General features: G+C 39.2%; 1 protein-coding gene across 3 annotated transcripts in view; it reads right to left on the minus strand.

The window, feature by feature from the left end:
* PTPRG (protein tyrosine phosphatase receptor type G) overlaps positions 1-24,101 on the minus strand; it is a 710,177-nt gene that overhangs the window by 283,043 nt on the left and 403,033 nt on the right. For all 3 annotated transcript variants that reach the window (XM_055343664.1, XM_055343663.1, XM_055343665.1), the window contains exons 3-4: positions 18,901-19,080; positions 4,312-4,460 (exon numbers count right to left, since the gene is read on the minus strand). In XM_055343664.1, the coding sequence (XP_055199639.1) occupies positions 4,312-4,460; positions 18,901-19,080 (329 nt within the window). The remainder of the gene's footprint in view (positions 1-4,311; positions 4,461-18,900; positions 19,081-24,101) is intronic.

Raw genomic sequence — 24,101 nt, forward strand, 5'->3', positions numbered from 1 at the left:
TTCACTTGCTAGGATGCTCTAAACAGAGCTGAAATGAACCAGCTGTGAGTTCCACTGGAAAGGGCACACACAATCAATTTGGATCATTTAAGCTTATTGAAGACTTCAACTCATAAAGTACCAATAAGTCTGAATCAACAACTCCTGCGATCTCGTATGGTAATAAACAAGATTTTAATTACCTTAGACAACAAATATGCAATGAGCCTCCACTTTAATGGAGCTATCAAAGGTTTTATCTGGAGATTTCTCTTTGCATTAACTCCAACTTCAGTTATTAGTGGAAACACTGCATGATTCAATCCTATTAGTGTTACATGAACCTTTGTTTAAGTTACCAATCACAGAAGAAGGAATGAGCAGGGACAGAGAGAAAACCTAGGGTAGACACTGCCATAGACAACTGTGGTTGCAGAGGTAATACAAAGCTGAATGAAAAGCCATGGAAGAACTGGAACAGGACACGTAACTGTTTCAATCACTGGAATGTTCTGAGCCTTTTCACTTTACGGATTCTTAACCATATCTCCAAAATCCTTTTTGCCATGTAAAGTAATATATATATTCATGAGTTTCAGGGATGAGAGAGCAAACTTTTTTTTTGGGGGGGGGGCACTATCTTGTCTATCATAATGCCAATGATCTCTTTCTATTCCTTCAACTTACCAAGATCTCCTGCTTCAGGGCCTTAGCATGACCCTGTTCTATCGGCAGGCTCCAACTCATCTCTTTCCCCTTAATAAATATCACTTAATAAATATAGCTTCATAAATTATCTGTCTGGAGGTCTTCTATATCTCATGACAAAATATCCCTCTTCTTCAGAGACTGTATCACAACTGATACAACACGGCTCTATTTATGTGACTGTTTGCTTAATTTCTGTGTCATTACCAGAGAGTAAATACCTTAAGGGGTAGGGACTCTGTCTTTCTGGGTCACCTTTATAACCCAGTGCCTACATGACAGGAGGAACTCAAGAAAAATTTGCTGCTAGGCAAGGAACAAAAAGCTGCATAAAATAGAAAGTGAGAGTATCTGAGCATCCAAATTGTGTCTAAACTCCTAGGTGTGGCACTGTAATCTGCTTCTGACTGTGTCTCCTAACTTAAACTGAGCTGTAATGAAAGCTGGCTATTGAAGGGCATTTATTTTGTTTTTATAAGGCCATTTATTTTTCTATTAGACAGGATGTTTTTAAGTGTAGTAACTCCAAAAACAAGCCCAGGATTCCAGACAGGAAAATGTGGGGAGGTCCGATCTCTGGATGTGTACAAAGTTGTAGGTGACCTCAAGGAATTCCCGGGGAGCAGAAAAACCTACAAAGTTGGTTTTGTTGCAACTGACCCTCAGAGAGCAGGTTCAGATTCTTGCGGGACATATGCTTACAGAGCAGCCTGCAGAGCTGAATTCAATACCCGAGGTTATGACAAAACCTCAAATGGAACCTAAAGGAATCAAGCCCAGCAATGCTCTTACCCATCAAGTGAGGTTCATTTCCTCTCTAAAACCCACAAGAACATAGAACAACCTCTCAAGCAGTGAGTCCTCAGGATGAAACAGACTTAGAATGATGCCACACAGGTAAAGGAAGGCTCGATTCCAAATAAACATACCACTTTCTCTGCTCTGGAATCTCATAACAGTGACATTAGGGGCAGGATAATTTGTCTGGGGGCTGCCCTATGAATTGAATGTTCAACAGCATCCCTGGCATGTCTGATCACTGGATTCTAGTAGCATATCACTGAGTCTAATGGTAACAGATGAAAATGTCCCCGGATAATGCATAATGTTCCCATGGGTGGGGAACACTGTTTGTAGTTGAGAACCAGTGCTACATTCTACCGATCCCAAGGCAATCTTCAACCATGACTCTTCTCCAACTCTGTATATGAGACAAATAATGTCACCAGCGCTGATAAATGACCCCATGATAAATTACAATTTCTTACTTTCATAATTTTAAAGATTTATTTTTTATAGAGAGAGCTCAGCAAGGAACCTAACCTGGGGCTGGATCCCATGACCCTGAGATCACAACCTAGGCCAAAATCAAGGATGGTGGGCTCAACCAACTGAGCTATCCAGGCGCCCCTTCTTACTTTCATTTAAATTTCTTAGAAAACAACCTGTTATATGGAAAGAAATAAACCAAGTCTGAGATGTTCAAAGTGTAAGAACACTGGGGAGAGTTCATGCTGATAAAGAGCTCAAACAAAGCAATTTAACATAAAATATTACAGACATGTTTGGGGCAAAAGTGAGCAACTTTCCTTGCATATTTTAAAGTTAAATCTAATCCCATTACCTTTGATCTCTGAAATTCAAGTTCCTCCAAATATATCCACTAAGTAATTTAACATGTTTATCACATTAAAAAAAAAAAAAAAAGCAAGCTACAAACCAGATGGGCCTCGATGAGGAACCCAATTAATACAGGCAGCCTTACCATCTGACATTACTTAAAAGAAATAAATTCAAACAACTTGGTTGAACAATAATTCTGTGCATTGTAGCTGCCATTTCTAATTAGCTTCTGAATTTCAGGGCACTCTCTGAGTAAAAGAAAACTGAAATATTCATTTAAAGTAGGGATTTTTTAAAAAGAACATGCATCTAGTCTATGCATTTTTCCAAATATGAATGGAATACGAGGAGACAGGCCATCTCCACATTAAGGGATGTAATTAAGAATGAGGCAAAAGTTCCACATTCCCATCTCTAGAGCTCTTCTTTACCAAGGTAGCTGCCAAAATAAGTTTTCAGTCTTTCAAAGCACAGGTCTTTTGTCTGAACAACACTAGCGGAACAAATGGCAGTGCAATTCTAAGATAAAGAGGCTTTCAAGAAAAACTAGCTGGACACAAGACTATCCCTTCAACTCACACTGCGAATGGGAACCAGTCAGCAAGAACAGAAGGGAAACCCCAAACTTCTAAAAGGACAATACAATTTTGCTTCTAGGAATCACATTTTCCGAATACAAATAAAGCCAAGATCTCTAAGAAATGACTCATTCAGCATAAAAGAAGGAAGAGAGCCCATTAAAAAGAAACCCTACTCAGGAGACCTTGAACTAGTATGATTAGTAGAGAGAGATCCACAGATAGAAAAATCTTAATTCTGAGAATCTGTCAGCTGAACAAGAAAAATATATGAAGTATTTTCTCAGAAGAGTTATCTCTGATTTCTCTAGCAATCACAAATAAGAAACAAATTTATATATGAATAGAAGCATCTGTAAACAAAGAAAGACTACTAATTTTCTCATCTTATAGGGATTCTTCACTTCTGGTTCAAGGATGCCCTAAAGGTTCCCTAAATGGGCTGGAGTGCAAATCAGTGTGTACACCCGTGTACTTTCCCTTTACGGAGGTGGGTCTCGAGTATTCATCAGACTATCAAGGTATGTCAGGACTTAAGAGAAGTTATAAAATTTTAAGAGCTGTCTGTCATTCCATATTTAAGCCCAATCAAAGGCTTGAATGCATGCCCATGCAGTTCTTCCTCAAAGTTGTAAAGTTTACCACACAGAGAACCAAACAATCAACAAACCTGTGTGCCCCAACAAAAGAATATCCATATCCTGATCATGATGAGAGGTAAAAATAAGGTTAGCAATGCAAGGGGTGTATTGCCCCCAGCCAACATTAATGAAGGAGTTTGGACACTTGCTCTCTCCCCCACCCTCACCAAAAAGATACAAACCATCAACTGTACCCACGTCTTTCTTCTGTCTAGCAGCATGGATCTATGAGAAAATTGACACAGGAAAGGCAAAATGTCACCATTGATCCCAGCAATGTTAACTGAGAGTCATACCACCAGTGGCCATAGCCTCTTTCTCGACAGCTCGCCGGGCAAACAAACCTTGCAACAGCTTCCCCACTGAGAGAAGGTTCTGAGATGCCTCTTCATTTATCAACTAGCTTTTCTCTTTTCTAAAGGGTGAAAACAGTCATCTGAGTTTCATACAGAATTTCGCCTTTAGAAAGTAGGACTTCTGATATAGACAGAGTAAAGAAATTGTGTCACATGAAAGAAATGGCTGAAAATCCTTGGTCAAGGGTGAGTCTTACTGAAACCATGATGATGCTCATGACTTCCCCATGCTTCTCCAGTTAAACAAAGCTGAGAAGCTTGAGGAGGAACGTATACCTGTCAGGCTGTGTATAAAAGATTTCCAGAGACAAAGGTATGGATGGTACAAATTTGATTTTTGCAAAATCACTGGCAGTAAAGACGAAGCATCTCATGAATGTGAAGACACAAAGCAGGGCTACGCTAGACATCTCGCCTTGTTCTCACCTCCACAGGAAAGCGCCTCCCATTGATGCTGTGTTCAGAGCCTGCAGAGCCATTGCTGTGGCCCCAGTGAAATTCCACCTTCTCGGCTTTGAATCTGCCAGGCAGGCCAGCACCGCTGACAAAATAGTCGTCCTTTAGAAGTATGGCAACTGTATAAAATGGAAGGGAAGGGGAACAAAGTGAGTTTCAAAACAAAAACTTGAATGACTTCTTCCTTTGCTTCAAATAAAGTTCATGATTACATGATGTGAATTATTTCCTCACGTTCCTATTTAAAAAACAAGTCAAAAACACCAGTTTGAATAAATTAGCACAATCTAGCTACAAAATATTCTCAAGCACCAGTTCACTCTAAATCACGAAAATTCCCAGGGAATGATCTCAGAATTTATCCATTTCACAGATGGGGCGGAAAAAAAAAAAAAAAAGAATGGAGAAAGTAACAGAGTAAGATGCTCTGAATCAGGGTCCCCTAAGTCTGCTTGATGACCAAGAGTATCTCGAGAGGGAAATTTTTCTTTTTCTAAGCACCGACTCCTGGGACTACCCCAAGGTTCAAGGTCTGGAATGCCAGATATGAGGCAAGTTTCTTTGATTAGAAAGCTTAGGCAATGGGGAGCCCGGGTGGCTCAGCAGTTTAGCGCTGCCTTCAGCCCAGGGCCTGATCCTAGAGACCGGGGATCGAGTCCCACATCGGGCTCCCTGCATGGAGCCTGCTTCTCCCTCTGCCTGTGTCTCTGCCTCTCTCTCTCTCTCTCTCTCTCTCTCTCTGTGTGTGTGTGTCTGTCTCTCATTAATAAATAAAAATAAAATAAAAATCTTAAAAAAAAAAAGAAAGAAAGCTTGGGCAAAGATGCCAGGAAATTAAATTTGCAGTTTCTTCCAATTCTAGGGCAAGATCAGTGGGCATACAGCCAGGTAGGGGTTGCATTCATAGTATCTGAAAATGATGCCCGGGAAAATTGTATTCATTAAGCCACTCAAATAATTGCAGATAACTAGATTTAATTTAATGCTCCATGTTTAGGAAAATTTTACTTAGCACATCCAAAAGAACCCCTAAGAATTCCATAATGTAGAGAATCTTAGTCAATTCCCTAACTTTTTTTTAAAGACTTTTTTAAAAAAAAATTTATTTATTTATTCATGAGAGACACACAGAGAGAGAGAGAGGGAGAAAGAAAGAGAGAGAGAGAATGGCAGAGACATAGGCAGAGGTAGAAGCAGGCTCCCTGTAGGGAGCCCGACATGGGACTTGATCCTGGTTCCCCAGGATCACGCCCTGGGCTGAAGGCAGCACTAAATCGCTGAGCCACCCAGACTACCCTGAACTCTAACTTTCAAAAACTTATTCCTCTTCCTTTAAACATGGGAAAGAGAAATAGAGAAAAAATAAGTCGGATTGATACAAGCATAGCAATTACTTTCCCAAAAGGAATGCAGTATCCAAAAGCATAACAAAGAGATTTTATTTTATAAGTGATATATTTCCTTTTTTGTTTGTTTGTTTGTTTTCTAAAGTGAATTCATGCATCTATTCAACAAACACTTATTGGCTGCTAAATATGGGTAAGATGTCAACCAATATACTTCATGGTTTGTGATCACCAGCCAAATCTGTGTAAACTACAGAAAAGCTCTTGTATCATAACTGTTTCTTCTTCCTAAAGAGATCCCAGTTCAAGCTTTAGAGAGAAATCCTGCATGAAAATTAGGTCTCCCTAAAAGATAGGGACTAGGCTAATGACCCATCTCTAAAATAGTGCAATTAGTTTCAGTACTGCTCTCTATAAAAAAAAGTATTAAAAGCAAGTAAAGGAATCCCCCGCTCGTATAAATCCCTTTTTATTGCATTCAAAAGACGGTTTTCTCCAATTTCTGAAAAATATACAGTGAAGGTGCAATTAGTGGGACAGCAAATTAAGAAATGAAACAAAATCAAAGCAAGTGTTTCTTGTGCTGATTAAACATGACACGGTGCTGTTTCCACCTTTGCTGTGTGCTAGGCATGTTTTAGCAGGGGTTGGCAAACATTCTCTGTGATGGGCAAGATAGTAAATATTTAAGTCTCTGTGGGTTGTAGGATCCCTGTTACAACAACCCAACCTAGTCTTTGTGGCACAGAGACAGCCACACACAATACGTAAATGAATGTTCCAATAGAACTTGACCGAAACTGAAATAAGGATATAATTGTCAGATGTCATGGAATCTTATTCCCTCTTTGATTTTTTTTAAACCATTAAGTACACGGAAACAAGCAGGGGTTGTCATTTGTGATCCCTAAAATACAGTAGGATACTTTATAAAATGAAATCTATTAAACCAGTCATATGCCCTTAGTTCTAAAGCCAAAATACCTATGGATTAGCTCAGTAGTGTCTCAAATACTGTTGAGTACTCTCATCCTGTTATAAATTCTATACCTAACATTTTGCATCCAAAGGATGAAGGCAAAGCATTTTGAGTGCATCTGTTACAATACACCCATGGACTCAGCAGTATCTTATAAATATTTGATTTTACCTAAATCATTTATGTCTCTGTCAGGGGTCATTTTACTTGTTTTATATGAATAATTAAAAGCATAATTAGGGAACTGTACAATCTGAAACATTAATCTCATTTTTCATTTTACTGTATTCCTCACTAGAGCACACAGCATGCTATGTGTACCTGCTCCCCCTTCTGAATGTGGCTTATATTTTTGTTTACCTATAAAATTGGGAAGTGAGAACTTCCCGAGCTATCATGTAACCATATTCTGATGACCCCTGATGACACAGAGCTCTGTGAAAAGAGCATAAAGGCACTTCCTACAGAACACAGAATATAGTAAGAGCCAAGAGCTCAGAAGATGGACACAGCTGGGCTGGAGTCCAGTTCCGCTACCTCAGAGCAGTGTCACCTTGGGCAGGTTACCTCACTTCTTGCTATCTCAGTCTCCACTGCTGTTCACATGCCACTAACAGGGTCTAAATGGCAAGACTCTTTTGATGCCTGAAGGAAATAATGCACGGAAACCCCTTAACAAAGCAGTGCCAGAAACCCAGCAAGCACACATCCAAAGGAGGAGACTCCTGTCAGGCTCATCTGTGGAGATACGGATGGAGCAGACGTCCAGTACAGAGGGGTGCCCACACAGGTATGACTCCTTTTTCAGATAGAGTGCCATTTTTAAAAGAAATTTTATTTACGTATTTGAGAGAGAGAGAGAGCACAAGCAGGGAGGAGGGGCAGAGGCAGAGGGAGAAGCAGACTCGCTGCTGAGCAGGGAGCCTGACATGGGACTCGATCCCAGGACCCTGAGATCATGACAGGAGCTGAAGGCAGACGCTTAACCGACTGAGCCACCCAGGCACCCCTCAAATTCCATTCTAAAGCATATTGACTTCTGCACAAAAGAGAGTGTCCTAGGACAGGGAAAACAGCAAGAATAGATGCGGCCCAAATACATGAGAGAGATTGTTAAGTGCTGGGTAGTTGCTCTGAATTCATTACAACACAGAGTAAAAAGGCATTTCCTCTTCTTGATCCTTTCTTTTTTTTTTAATTTTTATTTCTTTATGATAGTCACAGAGAGAGAGAGAGAGAGAGAGAGGCAGAGACACAGGCAGAGGGAGAAGCAGGCTCCATGCACCGGGAGCCCGACGTGGGATTCGATCCCGGGTCTCCAGGATCGCGCTCTGGGCCAAAGGCAGGCGTTAAACCGCTGCGCCACCCAGGGATCCCCTTCTTGATCCTTTCTATGCTTTGGTCACATCAAGGAGAAATAAAAAATCTCAATTGGGTGCTGATTTGCTCTCCAACACTTCCCTGATAGTCATTCATTTCCCCCCTGGCCCAAGAGTATTATGCTGAATATAATAACATCAGTAATTTTGATTTATTTTCATAGATCACAGACATACATGCTTATATTAGTCCATGTCAAATAGCACAGGTCTTTCCATTAAGGTGTTGGTAAAAAGTGTTCCTTTATAATCAATTCATTTAATTAAAATAAAGAGAGCCAGTTGAAAAATAAACAGTAAGCACATAATACTACAATAATAATAAAGAAAGCCACCATCCTGGGTGGCTCAGTCAGCTGAGCATTCCACTCTTGATCTCAGCTCAGGTCGTGATCTCAGGGTTGTAAGTTGAAGCCCTGTGTTAGGCTCCATTCTAGGAGTACTGAATTTTAATTTAAATTTTAAAATAGGGCAGCCCCGGTGGCCCAGCGGTTTAGCACTGCGTGCAGCCCGGGGTGTGATCCTGGAGACCCAGGATCGAGTCCCATATCGGGCTTCCTGCAGGGAGCCTGCTTCTCCCTCTGCCTGTGTCTCTGCCTCTCTCTTCGCTCTTTCTGAATGAATAAATAAATAAATCTTAAAAAAAAAAAAAAAAGAGGGATCCCTGGGTGGCGCAGCGGTTTGGCGCCCGCCTTTGGCCCAGGGCGCGATTCTGGAGACCTGGGATCGAATCCCACGTCGGGCTCCCGGTGCATGGAGCCTGCTTCTCCCTCTGCTTGTGTCTCTGCCTCTCTCTCTCTATCTGTGTGACTGTCATAAATAAATAAAAATTAAAAAAAAAAAAAGAATGGGGAGAACCAAGTAACCTCTTTTCCCTTAAAAAAAATAAATAAATTTTAAAATAATATAAGTAAATTGAACCTGGATTAGGTGACAATTAGGAAGGTAGCAAGTAACAGGTAAGAATGGAGATGGGGATCCCTGGGTGGCTCAGCAGTTTGGTACCTGCCTTTGGCCCCAGGGCGTGATCCTGGGGTCCTGGGATCGAGTCCCACATCGGGCTCCCTGCGTGGAGCCTGCTTCTCCCTCTGCCTGTGTCTCTGCCTCTCTCTCTCTCTGTGTCTCTCATGAATGAATGAATGAATGAATGAATGAATGAATGAATAAATAAATAAATAAAATATTTGTTAAAAGATTAAAAAAAAAAAAAAAGAATGGAGATGGGAGGGGTAAGCATAAAAGGTACATGGGAGTGGACTTTCCAGAGCAAAGCAATCTGGCTGTGAACTGCTACTGTGGACTGGGATGGAATCACAGCCTAATGAGGGAGGGAATGGAGGGAGCTGAGGCTTCACATTTGGAGTTTCTTAAGCGAGGGTTCATAGTCCATGGCAGTAGCTACCCATGGGCTTTAGGGTCTAAACCCTGCTGAGACAGAAAGCAATACTCTGAGCTTGGATGCATATATGGAGTCAGACTCTGAAGCCAGTTGAGTCTGAATTTGAATACTACCATCTGTCATACTCCAACTGTGGGAAAGGCATTCTACTTCTTGGTACCCCAGTTCCCATTCTGTAAAATTGGAATAATGCAATAGTAGCTTCACAGGTTTGCTAGGAGGTTACAAGAATGACAAATGAAGAATGTTTAGAACAGTAATGGCTCTATGACATTAGAGCATAAAGATGACATTGTATAAGTGTGTAAGTGTTGTTTATAAAGGTTATTATCCTAGGGAGAGAAGCCTCAGTTTTAATAGACTCCCCTTGTGTGTCTGAGGTTCCCCAAACTGTAACACTACTCTAGGCTGTGCACAGGGGGAGGGGAAAAGGATAAGGCATTAGTTTTCTCCCAAGCTCACAGGGATAACTGAGTATCTGGCATTCACAGCACTGTTTGCAGGACATCCACCCACTGTTTATAAATTAAACTCAACATATCTATATGATGCTGGGCTAAAGCAAATGTTCACACCAAAATCTGAGTAAATAGCAGTAGGTGCCAAAAGCTAAACAAAAATGGATGGAAGGGAAACTAGATGCTTGCTATCTAAACTTCACTATCCCCAACCAATTTTTAACACTATAAAATGAGAAAAGATTACTATCATTGGATCTTAATGGTGTAACCCCCTGCCCAGACCACCCACAATACAGGTGTCCATTAGGGGATGCTTTGGGTCCTTGGTAAAAGGGAAATGTTCTGCTCTGCAAGTCAAGAAACAGGAGGTCTAGCACTAGCATTTATTTCTTCAAATATTTACCAACTTATTACTGGGGAAGAAAAGGTTAGTAAATCAGGCACGGCTCTTTTCTCTTTTCTTCATGGGGGGAAGAGAGGTCCTGACAACTAAATTAATAGCAGAAGCAACCAAGCAAGTGGGACAAGTGGTGTCCAACCCCAGACAGGAGAAGGGGAGTGGATATCTTGAAGGACTGATCAAATTACATGAGCTTAGAGTTAACAGAGCAATCTTGAGAAGAGCTCACAAAAGGGAAACACATCCAGGAAAAAGAAGCTCATGCAAAGGCCCTGTGGTAGTGAGAGTAAGTAAAAGGAACCCAAGGTGTTTGGTGTCCAGACAGCAGGGGGTGACACAGAAGCTAGGGAATGAGGCAGAGACAGTGATCAGTCTTGATCCTCAGGAGACATGGATAATCCTTGACATGGCTAAGAGAGAGAATAAGAAAGAAAGAAAGAAAGAAAGAAAGAAAGAAAGAAAGAAAGAAAGAAAGAAAGAAAAAGAGAAAGTGAGACAGAAAGACAGACATGATTAGATTTGGGGAATAAAATTATTCTGATTACTAAGTGAAGAAGGCCTGGGAATAAAGCAACATTAGTTGGCAGGAACAAAAGTTGGGAGGTTACTGCAGTCATCTGTCAAAGAAAGACTGGATGTGTTATGTTGGAACAGCCTGAGAAATCCAAAAGCTGTCAAGCCATGCAATCCTGAGTCTCAGTTAACTGACTGCTACAATGAGCAAGATGAACAAAATGGATAAGCTGACCCTTTAATCATACAAGATATGACAGATGTCAATCTAGCAGAGAGCCCTGTGCCCTAAAAATGAAAGACAGGCTTCAAAAATGACCCCCCAAAATCCAAATTTTACTAAAGTCTACTTGTATAAAATAGTACTGGTTTCCCCATTATGTCATTGGTTATGTAACTGGTATGTAATTGGCTTCCATCTACCCATAAAATAGTTTCTGCCACCATGGCACAAGGGCTGGGGCTGTGGGATTCAGACAAAAGAAATGGAACTAAGCAGACATGAAACAAAGCTTGTAATTTACCTAGCTAAAGACAGACCCAGGGAAATAGCTCTGACTTGAATTCCAGAGTTCAGGCAAGATTGAATCATAACAGGATGAAAGAACTTAAGAATTTGGACTTCTGAAATAGGAAAACATGTATTTATGTTATTTATTTAAGTTTTAATTTTAATTCCAGTTAGTTAACATACAGCATTACATTAGTTTCAGGTATAATTATTCAACAATTCCATAATAATTAATTATTCAACAATTCCATATAGTAATTAGTTAGTTAGTTTCAGGTATAATTATTCAACAATTCCATAATATAATTATTCAACAATTCCATATAATAATCAGTGCTCATTGTAAGTGTACTCTTAATCCCCATCACCTATTTCACACATCCCCCCACAACCTTTCCCTCTGGTAACCAGCACATTCTTCTCTATAGTTAAGAGTCTATTTCTTCATTTGTCTCTTTCTTTGTTCATTTGTTTTGTTTCTTAAATTCTACCATGAATGAGATCATATGATATTTGTCTTTCTCTGACTTATTTTATTTGGTATTATATTCTCTAGCTCCAACTAGGTTATTGCAAATGGCAAGATTTTGTTCTTTTTATGGCTGAGTAATATTCCATTGTATATATACCACGTCTTCTTTATCTGTTCATCTATCAATGGATATTTGGACTGCTTCCATACTTTGGCTATTGTAATCTATCCACTTTTATTAATTTAACAACTATTTCCTGAATCCATTGATGCCAGGAACTGTGGGCATAGGCAGATAAACAGGAAAAAATGTAGGCAAAGAAAAAAACACACAGTGAACAAATATAAAGTGGGAAAAGAGAAGTAAATACGTGATGACAAATGCCTTTACTATTTGTCCTTAGTGTGGGCAGAGAGAAAAACTCATGAAACACCAAAAAGCCCTCCAAATAGTTAAAATTCATAGGAGCCCATGGCTTATTAACATACATCAGAAGCACCGTCTAAGTCTTAAATTCTGATCATTTAGCTAGAAGCTAATGCTAGGAACAGCAAGATTATCTTGAAATGTTCTTGATGAATGCATTATCTTTTCATTCTACAAAAATGAAAGAAAGGGAAATAACTTAAGAGGAAATCAAATGAGAACTGGCACAATAGACAGTTATGGCTCCTCAGGAAGAAAAAGAGAGATGCTATCTGTCTTGTAAAGATATTTTAGACAACTTTCGAGAAGTGGGCTACGTACAACTAACTTGCTCTATTGATTATGCTGGATTGGATATATAGCACTCTCAGGGGGTTAAGACAGATATGAACATTAAAACTGTTTTATGGGAAAGTTACTGTCTGTATGTAATAGGCTGCTTTAAATATTAACTTTCTATATTCATATTTTAATATCCAAAAGACAGTCTATTTTACAGATAAGTGACCTGTAAATTTCCATCACAAAAAATAAATACTCACTACTGAATTTATTTTCTGGAAGAACAAAATTCAAAAGAAGACTTTTGGAGAAAAAAAAAACCCACGTATTTGGTTAAAAATTAATGGTGAAGGGGAAAAAATTTTTTCTTCAACAAGGTATCCAAGATAAATGTAAAATGAACAACTGCAGCAAAGAAAGACATGTGGCTAATGTGGGGCTTTTGTTTAATTACGTTTTAAATTTTTCTGGTAATTACAGATTCATACATATTTGTAAGAGATAATACCATGGTCCTGTGTTCCCTTTGCCCAGTTCCCCAAGAGGGTAACATCTGGCAAAACCATAGTTCAATGATATGAGTGTTCTTCATTTAAAAAAAAAATGTTTTTTGGAATGCCAACAGTTTACTCAGAAGCAAATGATACATTTTAATAATAAAAAAGACCAGTGAGAAGCATTGTTTTTCTACTATTATATTAGCAAATACACAGAAGACCAACTTAAAAAAATCGATTTACTTCCAACTATGGGTTCTTACACCCACGAATATACACCCATAATACTTGTCAAGGCTTTTAAAAAAGTACTTGAGAAGGGTGCAATAGGAGTCGGGAATTCAGTATTTTGAAAAGGCTCTTCAAGGAGTTTTGATGTTTCCCTCCAGCTGACTCTGATTATAGGTCGACTGAGGAACTTCAGGTTTTCTGGGCCATGGCTCTAGGGTGTGGGGAGCTTTTCTTGTAGATTGACTAGTAGTAGGGAAGAACATGGCCTCTGATTTTTGAGAGTTGGTTGTGGGTCCTTTTTCCCCAATGAAGAATTTCATTCTTTCTCTGCCTCTTCTTTGAATCTTGGCTTCTTCTGTGGGCCTTTACGTGGGATATTGGGCTGTGCAGCTTTTAAGGTTGCCAAACCTGAGAAGCCCTTTGTCTTCGCACGAGTTATGTTGGGACCAGGAGTGAACTTTGGAGACCACTGTGGCATGTTTTTGCATCTGTATGTTCTCTTTCCTGGCCCCTCCCCCCTAGTACCACCAAAAGGGATTTCTTCTTTGGACATTTGTAGCACTTGGTGCTTTTCCCCTGCTGGCCACTTTCATCTCATACTCTGAGGTCTCCTCCTTCATCAATCCAGATTTCTTCACTGGAACACCACTAGCTCATCTTTAGTTAACGCTGATAATATGTATATTTTCCTAAACTAATGTTATCCAGGATACCTATCAATACTATTCATATGAATATTATCAATCCTCGCCCTTAATTTAGACACAGCCCCCTGCACTATATGTATACTGTTGTTCACTTGAATTGATATGATCCATGCATAATACACAAAGCAACTGAATCTTCATTTCTCCAAAATACTGGAAAATTTATGAACTCCTTTGGCATTTTAAGAACTACAGAATGGGGATTCCCTGGGTGGTGCAGCAGTTTGGCGCCTGCCTTTGGCCCAGGGCGTGATCCTGGAGACCCGGGATCGAATTCCACGTCAGGCTCCCAGTGCATGGAGCCTGCTTCTCCCTCTGCCTGTGTCTCTGCCTCTCCCTCTCTCTGTGTGACTATCATAAGTAATAAATAAAAAATTTAAAAAAAATTTTAAAAAAAAGAACTACAGAATGACACAACTTCCTAAGTTTGTGCTTATTAAGAAAAAAAAAAAAGACAAAGGAAACAAGGAAAAACACCACAGGGTGATTTCTCCACCCAGGTTTCTAAATGACCATAAACTGAAACTTAAGAGAATGAAAAGTCAATTCCATGTTCTTGTTTAAAATGGCATATATGTGATTGTCACACTTTTGTAAACAGTCCTATAGAATCACCTTAAATTATCTGAGATATAATTTAGGATGCTGTCATGAATTTTACAGTAGTAAGTACAGTTTGAGAAGTAATGGGGATATATTTCTGCTTCTCAGAAAGGTAGGCTTCTGAAATTTCTGAGACACACATTTGGATGGCTGTGCTCTAAAACCAGGCGCACACACTCACAGATATGCAACAAGTTGTGGATCACTCCAGGAAGTCAGTGCAGTGACAGAGATTGATAATCGGCTTCTGGAAGACCAAGGTCATGAATCAACTTGCATTGAGTGAACCCCACACTCATCTAAAACCTGTCATTGGAGATACCATGCTGAAAGCTGTCACTGAAACCTGTTATCTTTGCAGAAAGCTGTCAAGCGTTGCAAGTCAAGTAGAAAACTGCATCACAGAGCCCAACGAATTGCCTTTGGCAGGCTTCTGGCACATGGCACTGAGGTGGCACTCAACTCCAAGATCTGATTACACCCAGTATGGGCAATGCTCCTGTCTACCACATACAGATTGTCGGAGGAGTTAATATTCTCATCACGGTTCTCCAAAGCATTGGAAATAAAACCAGGACCACTGGTAAAGAAATTCTGAATTTTAACAAGAAATATACAATCTAAATTGAGGGACAGAGGTAGGAGTGAAATAGTGTGTACAGACTACTGTATCAGTCACACATTTTTCTAAGCTACCCTAATGGATGACTCAAAGTACAGGAGAGGGTCTACGAGGCAAGAAGAACTGATTACAAGAATATTATGAAGAACCAAAGCCAAGAATCACCAAGCTGAGTGAGAAGTAATTCCATGAATAAACCAGGGCAACCAAAATCAATCAGCCATGAATAATCTCAGACAAATGCTTATTTAGAGAAAGAAAATGGATCCTCCCAAAGTTACACATGCAGCCACTTAGGTTAAAAGAAAAGGAAACTCTGGGGCACCTGAGTGGTGCAGTTGGTTGAGCACTTACTCTTGATATCCTCTTGGGGCTTAATCTTGGGGCTAGCCTCATGTCTGGCTCAACACTTAAAGTGGAGTCTACTTGGGTTTCTCTCTCCCCCTCCTTTTGCCCTCCACCATTTTCCAAGTTCTGTCTCTCTTTCAAAAATAAATTTAAAAAAATAAAAAAAAAGAAAGAAAAGGCAACACTATGATCTACAATAAAAATGAAACCAAAGGACTGATAGTGAAGTCATTTTAGCCCAGTGTGGGGGCTATGGCCAGGAAAGGCTCTTGAAAGGGATTACTAAGAGTGGTTTGTAGTGACATAGTGACATCCTTGGTTACAAAGGAATCATTTCAAGAGAGAGAGAGAGAGAACACGAAAGCAAGCTTGTTTTAATGGGTTGTAATTATAAGAGTTAAAAAATAAGGTATTAAAAATATATTTAGTACCAATAAAAAGCCATGTAAGGACTACGCAGATATATAACACACATGTGTTTATTTTCAAATCAGACAAAGGGGCACAGCAAGGCACTCTCTAATTCCGAGGACCATCTGAAACTGATAATTACACAATATTGATTAAGAAGAGAGGCAGCCCTTGGTATTAGCAATGGTGAAAATACACTATTCTGTATTCATAAATTTCAAATGACAAGTGACAGTGATAGTGGTAAAAAGAAGTAGGAGAATCAAGTTGCTGGCCTGATATACTAAAGGATGAGAAAGCGTTTCTCTGTGCTCATATATAATAGGAAATATTAAAGCAAAAACTCAAGGAAGGTAAGAATTTTACTAGCATTTGTCCATTTGGCACAGAGCTGTCCAATAGGATGTTTTGTAATGATAGAATGCACTCTATTTGTGCTGTCTCCACATGGTAACTCCTGGCCATATGTGGCTAAGCATTTGAAATGCAGTTAATACAATATTACCTATGATCTACAAATTCAATGCAATCCCTATCAAAATTCTAATGGCATTTTCCACAGAAATAGCAAGATCAATCCTAAAATTCCTATAGAACCAAAAAAGGACAATGAATAGCCAAAGTAAACCTGGATGCATTTCAAACTAATCTATGTTACAAAGCTATAGTAACCAAAACAGTATGATACTGGCATCAAAAGAGACACAGACCAATGAACGGAATCTAGAGATCAGAAATAAATATCATATAATCAACTAATATTTGACATGAGAGCCAAGAACATTCAATGGAAAAGTCTAGTCTGTGTCTTCAATAAATGGTTCTGGGAAAATGAAATATTCACATGCTAAGGAATGAAAGTGGACTCCTTCCTTACATCACTCACAAAAATTAATTTGAAATGAATTAAACACTTAAATGTAAGATCTGAAACAATACAACTGCTAGAAGAAAACATGGGAAAAAAGCTCCTAGACATCAGTCTTAGTGACATAACACAAAAGTAACAAAAGCAAAAACAAACAAGTGAGACCACATTGAATCAAAAGCTTCTTTCTCCACAGCAAAACAAATTTTAAAAATGAAAATGCAATCTATTGAATAGGAAAAAAATTTTGCAAATTATACATGTGATAAAGATTTTAATAACCCAAAATACTTAAAGAAGTCATGGGGGGATCCCTGAGTGGCGCAGCGGTTTGGCGCCTGCCTTTGGCCCAGGGTGCGATCCTGGAGACCCGGGATCAAAACCCACGTCGGGCTCCCTGCATGGAGCCTGCTTCTCCCTCTGCCTGTGTCGCTGCCTCTCTCTCTCTCTCTGTGACTATCATGAATAAATAAATAAAATCTTTAAAAAAAAAAAAGAACTCATGGAACTCAGTAGCAAAAGACAACAATAACAAAAGTACACTTAAAAAATCCAAAGAAAACAAAACAACTAAATAACGCTGATTAAAAGTTGGCAAAAGACCATGAGTATTTTCCAAATACACACAAAAGGCCAAGAGGTAGATACATGGAACGTGCTCAACGTGACTACTCATAGGGAAATGCAAATCAAAACCACAATGAGATATCATCTCACACTTGTTAGAATGGCTATTATCAAGAAGACAAGAGACAAAAAGTATTGGTGAGGATGTAGAGAAAAGGAAAGTCTTGTCCACTGTTAGCAGGAATGTAATTGGTGCAGCTGCTCTAGAAAAGAGTAGAACAGTTCTGTGAAACACTAAAAATAGAACTACCATATGATCTAGCAATTCTACTTCTGGGTATATGTCCAAAGGAAATGAAATCACTATCTTAAGAGATATCTACACCCCCATGTTCACTGCAGCATTATTCACAACAGTCATAGAAACAACCTAAGCACCTATTGACTGATTACCATATGAAGAAAATATATATTGGAATATTATTCTGCCCTAAAAATGAAAGAAATCCTACCATTTATGACAATATGGATGGACCTTATGGACAATGCACTCAGTAAAGTAAGTCAGAGAAAGACAAATACTATATGTCCTCACTTATATATGGAATCTAAAAACACTGAACTTTAGAAACAGAGAATAGAATGGTGAATGGTGACTGCCAGGGACTGAAGATGTAGTAAATTGGAAGATGTGATCAAAGGATATAAACAAGCACTATAAGAGAAGTTCTGGGGACATACATCATGGTGACTATAGTCAACAATACTTTATTGCATACTTCAAAGCTGCTAAAAAAGTATGTCTTAAATGTTCTCACCAAAAGAAAGGAAAGAAGGGAGGGAGGTTGGGAGGGACGGAAGTGGAGGAAGGATGTAAGGAGATGGGAGCGTTAACTAATCTAATTATGGTAATCACTTGGCAATATATACATGTATCTAATCATCCATTGTAAACATTAAACTTACATAATATTAAATAAAAGTCAAGTTACTTTCCCCCCACAAAAAACCCCCACAAAGATCTGAATATGTATCCTCTGCTTTCAAACACTGCACATAGACAACCTAACAAAGTCAGGGAGGGGGGTGGAGAACAAAAAAGATATGTGGCTATTACAACTGAGGGAGTAAACATTAATCTTACTCACTCAATTGTTAACTTTAAACAGCCACATGTGGCTAGTGGCCATCATAATGAGTAGAGCAGGTTTCTAAAAGTCCATTCTACTTACACGTTACATATATTGATTCACTAAATACTTACAACCCTATGAGGCTGATATTATATTATTAGGCACCTTTCCTGTATTTCTAAAATCTGAGGCACAGAGTGGTTAAATAATTTGCTCCAAGCCGCACAACTAGTAGAGCAAGTGGCTAGTTCTCAACCAAGAGCTGATTCCAAAAATCTCATTCAGCTCTATTTTCTTTATAGCAACATGTACGACTTAAGGAGCCAATCACAGGTAAGGTAAATACTAGAATCATTCAAAAATATTTCACATTGATGTGTTAAGTAGTAAAGTCATAGTCTACCTGTTTTCCCTGTGTTTTTCATCCAGGTTTTGTTAGAAGACTCATTGTCGAAGCCATCAAGTTGCAGCTCCTGGTACTCTTCGCCAACCCGTGCATGCTGGTCTAAAATGTCTATGGGAGACTGGTGACGGCCCCCGCAGCTGACACTAGATGTGACCCAGTGCTCAGGACCATACGCACCTGTTAAAAGAAAATAATACTTCAATCTTCATGACTCAAGGGCTCAGGATGGAATGAACAGGACATATGAAAGCAAGCATTGCATCTCTGAAGGTGCATTCTCCCCCATGTTCCCACTCCAAAGATGTTAGTCCATTGAAAACTAAGGAACTAAGCATTTGCCTGGTATGGCAAGAAGAATTTAAGAAAAGACATGTTCCTTAAGATAATTTTTCTTCTTGATTTGTAATCAAACATTTGCTATTTTATCTGTAATCAGATTAAGGAAGCGGAGCAGAAGGGCTGTCAGAGTTGTTCACATTTCTATAAAATTCTAAATAAGTCTTCCAAAATAAGCAAAGCACTTATTCACAAGAAAACACCTTCCTCTGTTTTGCATGTTTTGCAGTTACCAATGGTATACCAAAGACAACTTTCCTATTAGCTCCTAGGAGTCTGTGAACTGGAAAAAGAAAAAAATTAAAAATTAAAGGAAACATAACATGGGATGAGAGCAATTACAAATAATGGGGCAATGAGGCAGGGTTTTCCTTTGGTTAATTGTGGAAGATTTTTCAGTTTGCCCAGAATTTATAAATTTCTGTTTTCAGGGACTTAACCTCTTCTTCTCAATCTATCTTTGGCATAGGGGATGGGGTATAAGGGTAACTTCAGATTGAATGCAGCATTCATATTAAATACAGGCTTTTGGGGGGATATATGGAGTGGAAAAAAAGAGAACGCGACTATAGTGCAGAATGCTACTGGGTACCAATCAAGCATGGGCAGAGAAAACATACTGCACCTGTTTGTCTGCACTACTGGGAAGCGAAATAATCTGGGGGTGAGGTCTATTAAATTGAACAGGCTCTGAGATTTTTCTGTATCCAGCCTTGAACCTTCTTGACATGACAAGGCAACAGTGGCCCCTTGAAAGGAAACATCCTTTGCTAGAAAAATTAACATATTATCTCTTTTAAAGAATCAGGTAAGTCTAAACCTTACAATTTTTAGGTTTCCCAGTCAATGAAGTAAAATATATGTATACACCTACATGTACATATACATGTACATATGTACATATACATGGAGTCCTAAGTTCTATAGCTTTAAAATTTCTTCATATATCAGAAAGAAGAGGATGGATGGCCAATGTGATCTGAAAAGACCAACCCACCCATCATTTTCATACCACACGCCATACCTAGCCTCGTGTGATGGGAGGAACAGAGACACTGGTAGTCTCCCTACTACTGAATACAAGCCCACACACCTGTGCCCAACCCACTGCCACAATCACATAGGCCATGAATGTCCCCAACCCCGTAAGTCAATATAGCTCACAGCTGATATAAACAATGGTTCCATGGGGAAAAAAAAAAAAAGACAACCACAGAACATCTTTTCAGTCACAGTAATGGAAGCTTCAAGGCTGCAAGAGCAATTGATGGGACTCCCTAAAAGTGATGCATATTCTTGCTATCTGGCAAATAACTTGGCTTCTTTCTAGGACTGGGTCATTTTCCCTAATTCTCATCCCAAACAGTAAGATAAAAGACAGTATCAGAAAGAACATGCTCACTGCTTGGCAAAGGTTTAGCAACCTCAGGGCACTTTTCAAAATCCTTTACAAGCGACATAAGGCTTTCTAGAAAAAGTTAACATCATCATTTTCTTGACTGTAAGACTCCTTATGAAAGGAAGAAACATCAAGGGCTTTTCACTCATGTTTCTTCACCTCTTGGTCAAATTCCCTAAAACTCTGATGAGTCATAAAGGAACAGAGTGTGCATTTGCATATATTCTAGCCAAACTTTTATTTCCATCTTGTATCATTACATTTGACAGAAAAAAGGAAAGGAAAGGAGACAAAAGGAAAAGCTCCAATTTTCCCGTGCATTCCTTAAATTTTCTTCCAAATAAATAAAATGATTGCTAATGTGTCTCATGGGCCTATATGTTCAAATTATGGAAACTAATATTTTAATATCATGTGTGCACATGTGTCTCTGTGTAAAGACTTTTAAAAACTCACTAGTACGATAAAATTATACTCTATAGGGAAAAAAATGCATGGTAAAATAAATCCAAACATGTAGGACTCCAAAGAAATAAGAATGCTAGCAATCATTTGTAAAAACATAGACATCTGATAATTATCCTACTAATAAAGAAAAGTACTCTGCAACCTCTGAAAAGTACTTGCCATTCTTATTATTTCTCAAAATCTTCTAGACATGGGTGAAATATAATTTAGCACTCTATAAAAATATAATCAGGGTTTGTACCAGTGGGATTCATTTATTCACTGGTAACAATCTGAAGATTTAAACCGACTACATGCTTGCTTTCACACTTCTACCCAATGTACATTCAAGTGCAATTTTAATTGAAACTGATCTTCCACTTCAGATTTTAAATTAATTTTTCTTTGGAGTGCTGCATGCTCCAGACACCCTTGCCTTGCAAAAACCCCTATGTCATTAGTGGAGGAAATAGAACACTTTTCTAGCTTGGAGGTATTGATTACCTATTCTCACATCGAAACGCCATCACCATTCCACACTGTATAAATCTCTTCAGTGTTAAGACACTTTATAAAGAACCAAGAATCGTATCATTAATCATTTTCAGCTGTACAATCCAACAGTCTTGAATGCTTTGTTTTTCAGAACTTTGAATAAATGCTTTTAAATAAAAAACATGATGCTAAATAAAGACCGTGGTTAACTTAAACCTAGTTTTGGGGAGAAAAGCCATCACCAAGAAGCCTTCACCCCTCAGTTATGACATTATCCATCTAAAATAAGACGGAGGGGGATCCCTGAGTGGTTCAGTGGCTTAGTGCCTGCCTTCAGCCCAGGGCGTGATCCTGGAGTCCCGGGATCGAGTCTTGTGTTGGGCTCCCTGCATGGAGCCTGCTTCTCCCTCCTCGTGTGTCTCTGCCTCTCTCTCATTCTCTCTGTGTGTCTTTCATGAATAAATACATTTAAAATAAAATGAAATAAGATGGAAAAGTCATTTGCACTTGAGTATCCCCTTACTGACTCTTCCTTAGAATGAGCTGACTATGTGCAGCTGGCAGCTGGACCCATTTTCGACAGCTCACCAGCTCTGACACAGCAATCTAATATACCAGGCTACCTTCTCAGAGAGGACAGGGTGGAGCACGAGGGTAGAAACCAGAGGGCACCTGGGCTGCCAAAAGCAATTTGCCATTCACCTGTTGAGTCTTGTAGGAATGAAGTCTCAATGGAGACATTCTGCTACCATATTTGCAGCTAGAGACTGCAGACACTGGCAGTGGAATCTCAATCTGTGATGAAAAATATTTTCTTTTTTTTAAAATTTTGTTTATTCATGAGAGACATAGAGAGAGGCAGAGACATAGCATAAGGAGAGGGAGAAGAAGGCTCCTGCAGGGAACCCAAAGTAGGACTCGATCTCAGGACTCCAGCATCACGCCTTGAGACCAAAGGCAAGATGCTCAACTACTGAGCCACCCAGGCATCCCTAAAATATATTTTTGTTTTAATGAATTCAGTGAATGCATTTGAAATTCCTGCCTAAAGGTTTGATGTCTGTGTAAATACACCTTTGCCAGTGAGGTATATACAGAAGGCTTATGTACCATCCTGGCAATGGGTGCCTGTTTTCCTTGGGACATCCTATCCTCATGTCATTTGGCATTAATTCCTTAACATCTGTCTTCTTCATTAGTTCATGACTCTCTCTGAGAAGAGGTTCCTTCTCTGGCTCATTCAGCTTTATTCCTATTGCCTAGCACAAGGTCCTACCGAAGGCGTGTTGCTGATACATATTTTTCGGCACAAATAAATGAATTAAAAGATGAGCCTAAAGATTTGCATAGTCCTGTTTTCTAATGACACTATGGCGGTATCTTGGTTTGAATTTTACACTTCTACACTTCTAGACTTCCTCCTAAGTCTTCCTGACTCCCTTGGTCTCAAGAGTCAGGATATCAACCTCCTTTCTTTCATCACTAATATGTTAAATTAGTCTGAATGAGGATATGGTAAAATAAGCTGCAGGTATATGATGTGCATGATGTAATCTGTGTGCAAATTTAACAGGCCCACCAAAAGCAATTACATGTTCTTTAGAGAAAGGAATGTGACAGAACTTTGCTTTCAACACCTTTAGTGAAACATGATTATTTTTAAGGCTCTTATTTTTTCTATGCTTTTTATTAAAAAAAAAAAAAAGATTTTTGGGACTCCTGGGTGGCTCAGCGGATGAGCATCTGCCTTCAGCTGAGAGCCTGATCCCCAAGTCCCAGGATGAAGTCCCACATCAGGGTTCCTGCATTGAGTCTGCTTCTCCCCCTGCCTATGTCTCTGCCTCTCTGTGTCTCTCATGAATAAATAAATAAATAAAATCTTAAAAAAAATTTTTTCATTTATTTATTTATTTGAGAGAGAGAGAGAGAGAGAGATCGTAAGCAAGGGGGAAGGGCAGAGGGAGCAGCAGACTTCTTGCTGAGCGAGGAGCCCCATGAGAGATTCGATCCCAGGACTCTGAGATCAATGCCTGAGCCAAAGGCAGATGCTTAACCAACTGAGCCACTCAGCTGCCGTTCTTTCTTTCTATGCTTTAACAGAGATCTCTATTTAAAGAAAGCCAATTAAAGACAAAAAAATAGTCTCATTAATGAATTCATCACTGTAGACACCTCAATATGGAATTGACACTGAGCAGTTCTCAGCACAGTGCTATGTTATGGGCACCAGCAGGTGGAGCTGCCGCAGTTCCCGTGGGGTTCCCTTAAACACTGAAGCTACCAGTGGCTCAGTCACTTCAAATGTTTGAGGAGAAAAATTAGTGGTGTCTACATCAAAGAATAGTTTTGAGGATTATATGAGACAAAAAATGGAAAATACTTTTAAAAATGCCCAACAATGAAAACTCAGTAAATGGCTACTCTTGTTGCCACTGCTATTGTGTTATAAAAACATGTAGTGAGCCCTCAAGAACTTGACTATCTAATGGAAGAAACAAATTTGCAGTGCAATCAATCAATG

Source organism: Nyctereutes procyonoides, unplaced genomic scaffold (assembly GCF_905146905.1).
Source record: "Nyctereutes procyonoides isolate TBG_1078 unplaced genomic scaffold, NYPRO_anot_genome, whole genome shotgun sequence".
NCBI classification, from domain to species: domain Eukaryota; kingdom Metazoa; phylum Chordata; class Mammalia; order Carnivora; family Canidae; genus Nyctereutes; species Nyctereutes procyonoides.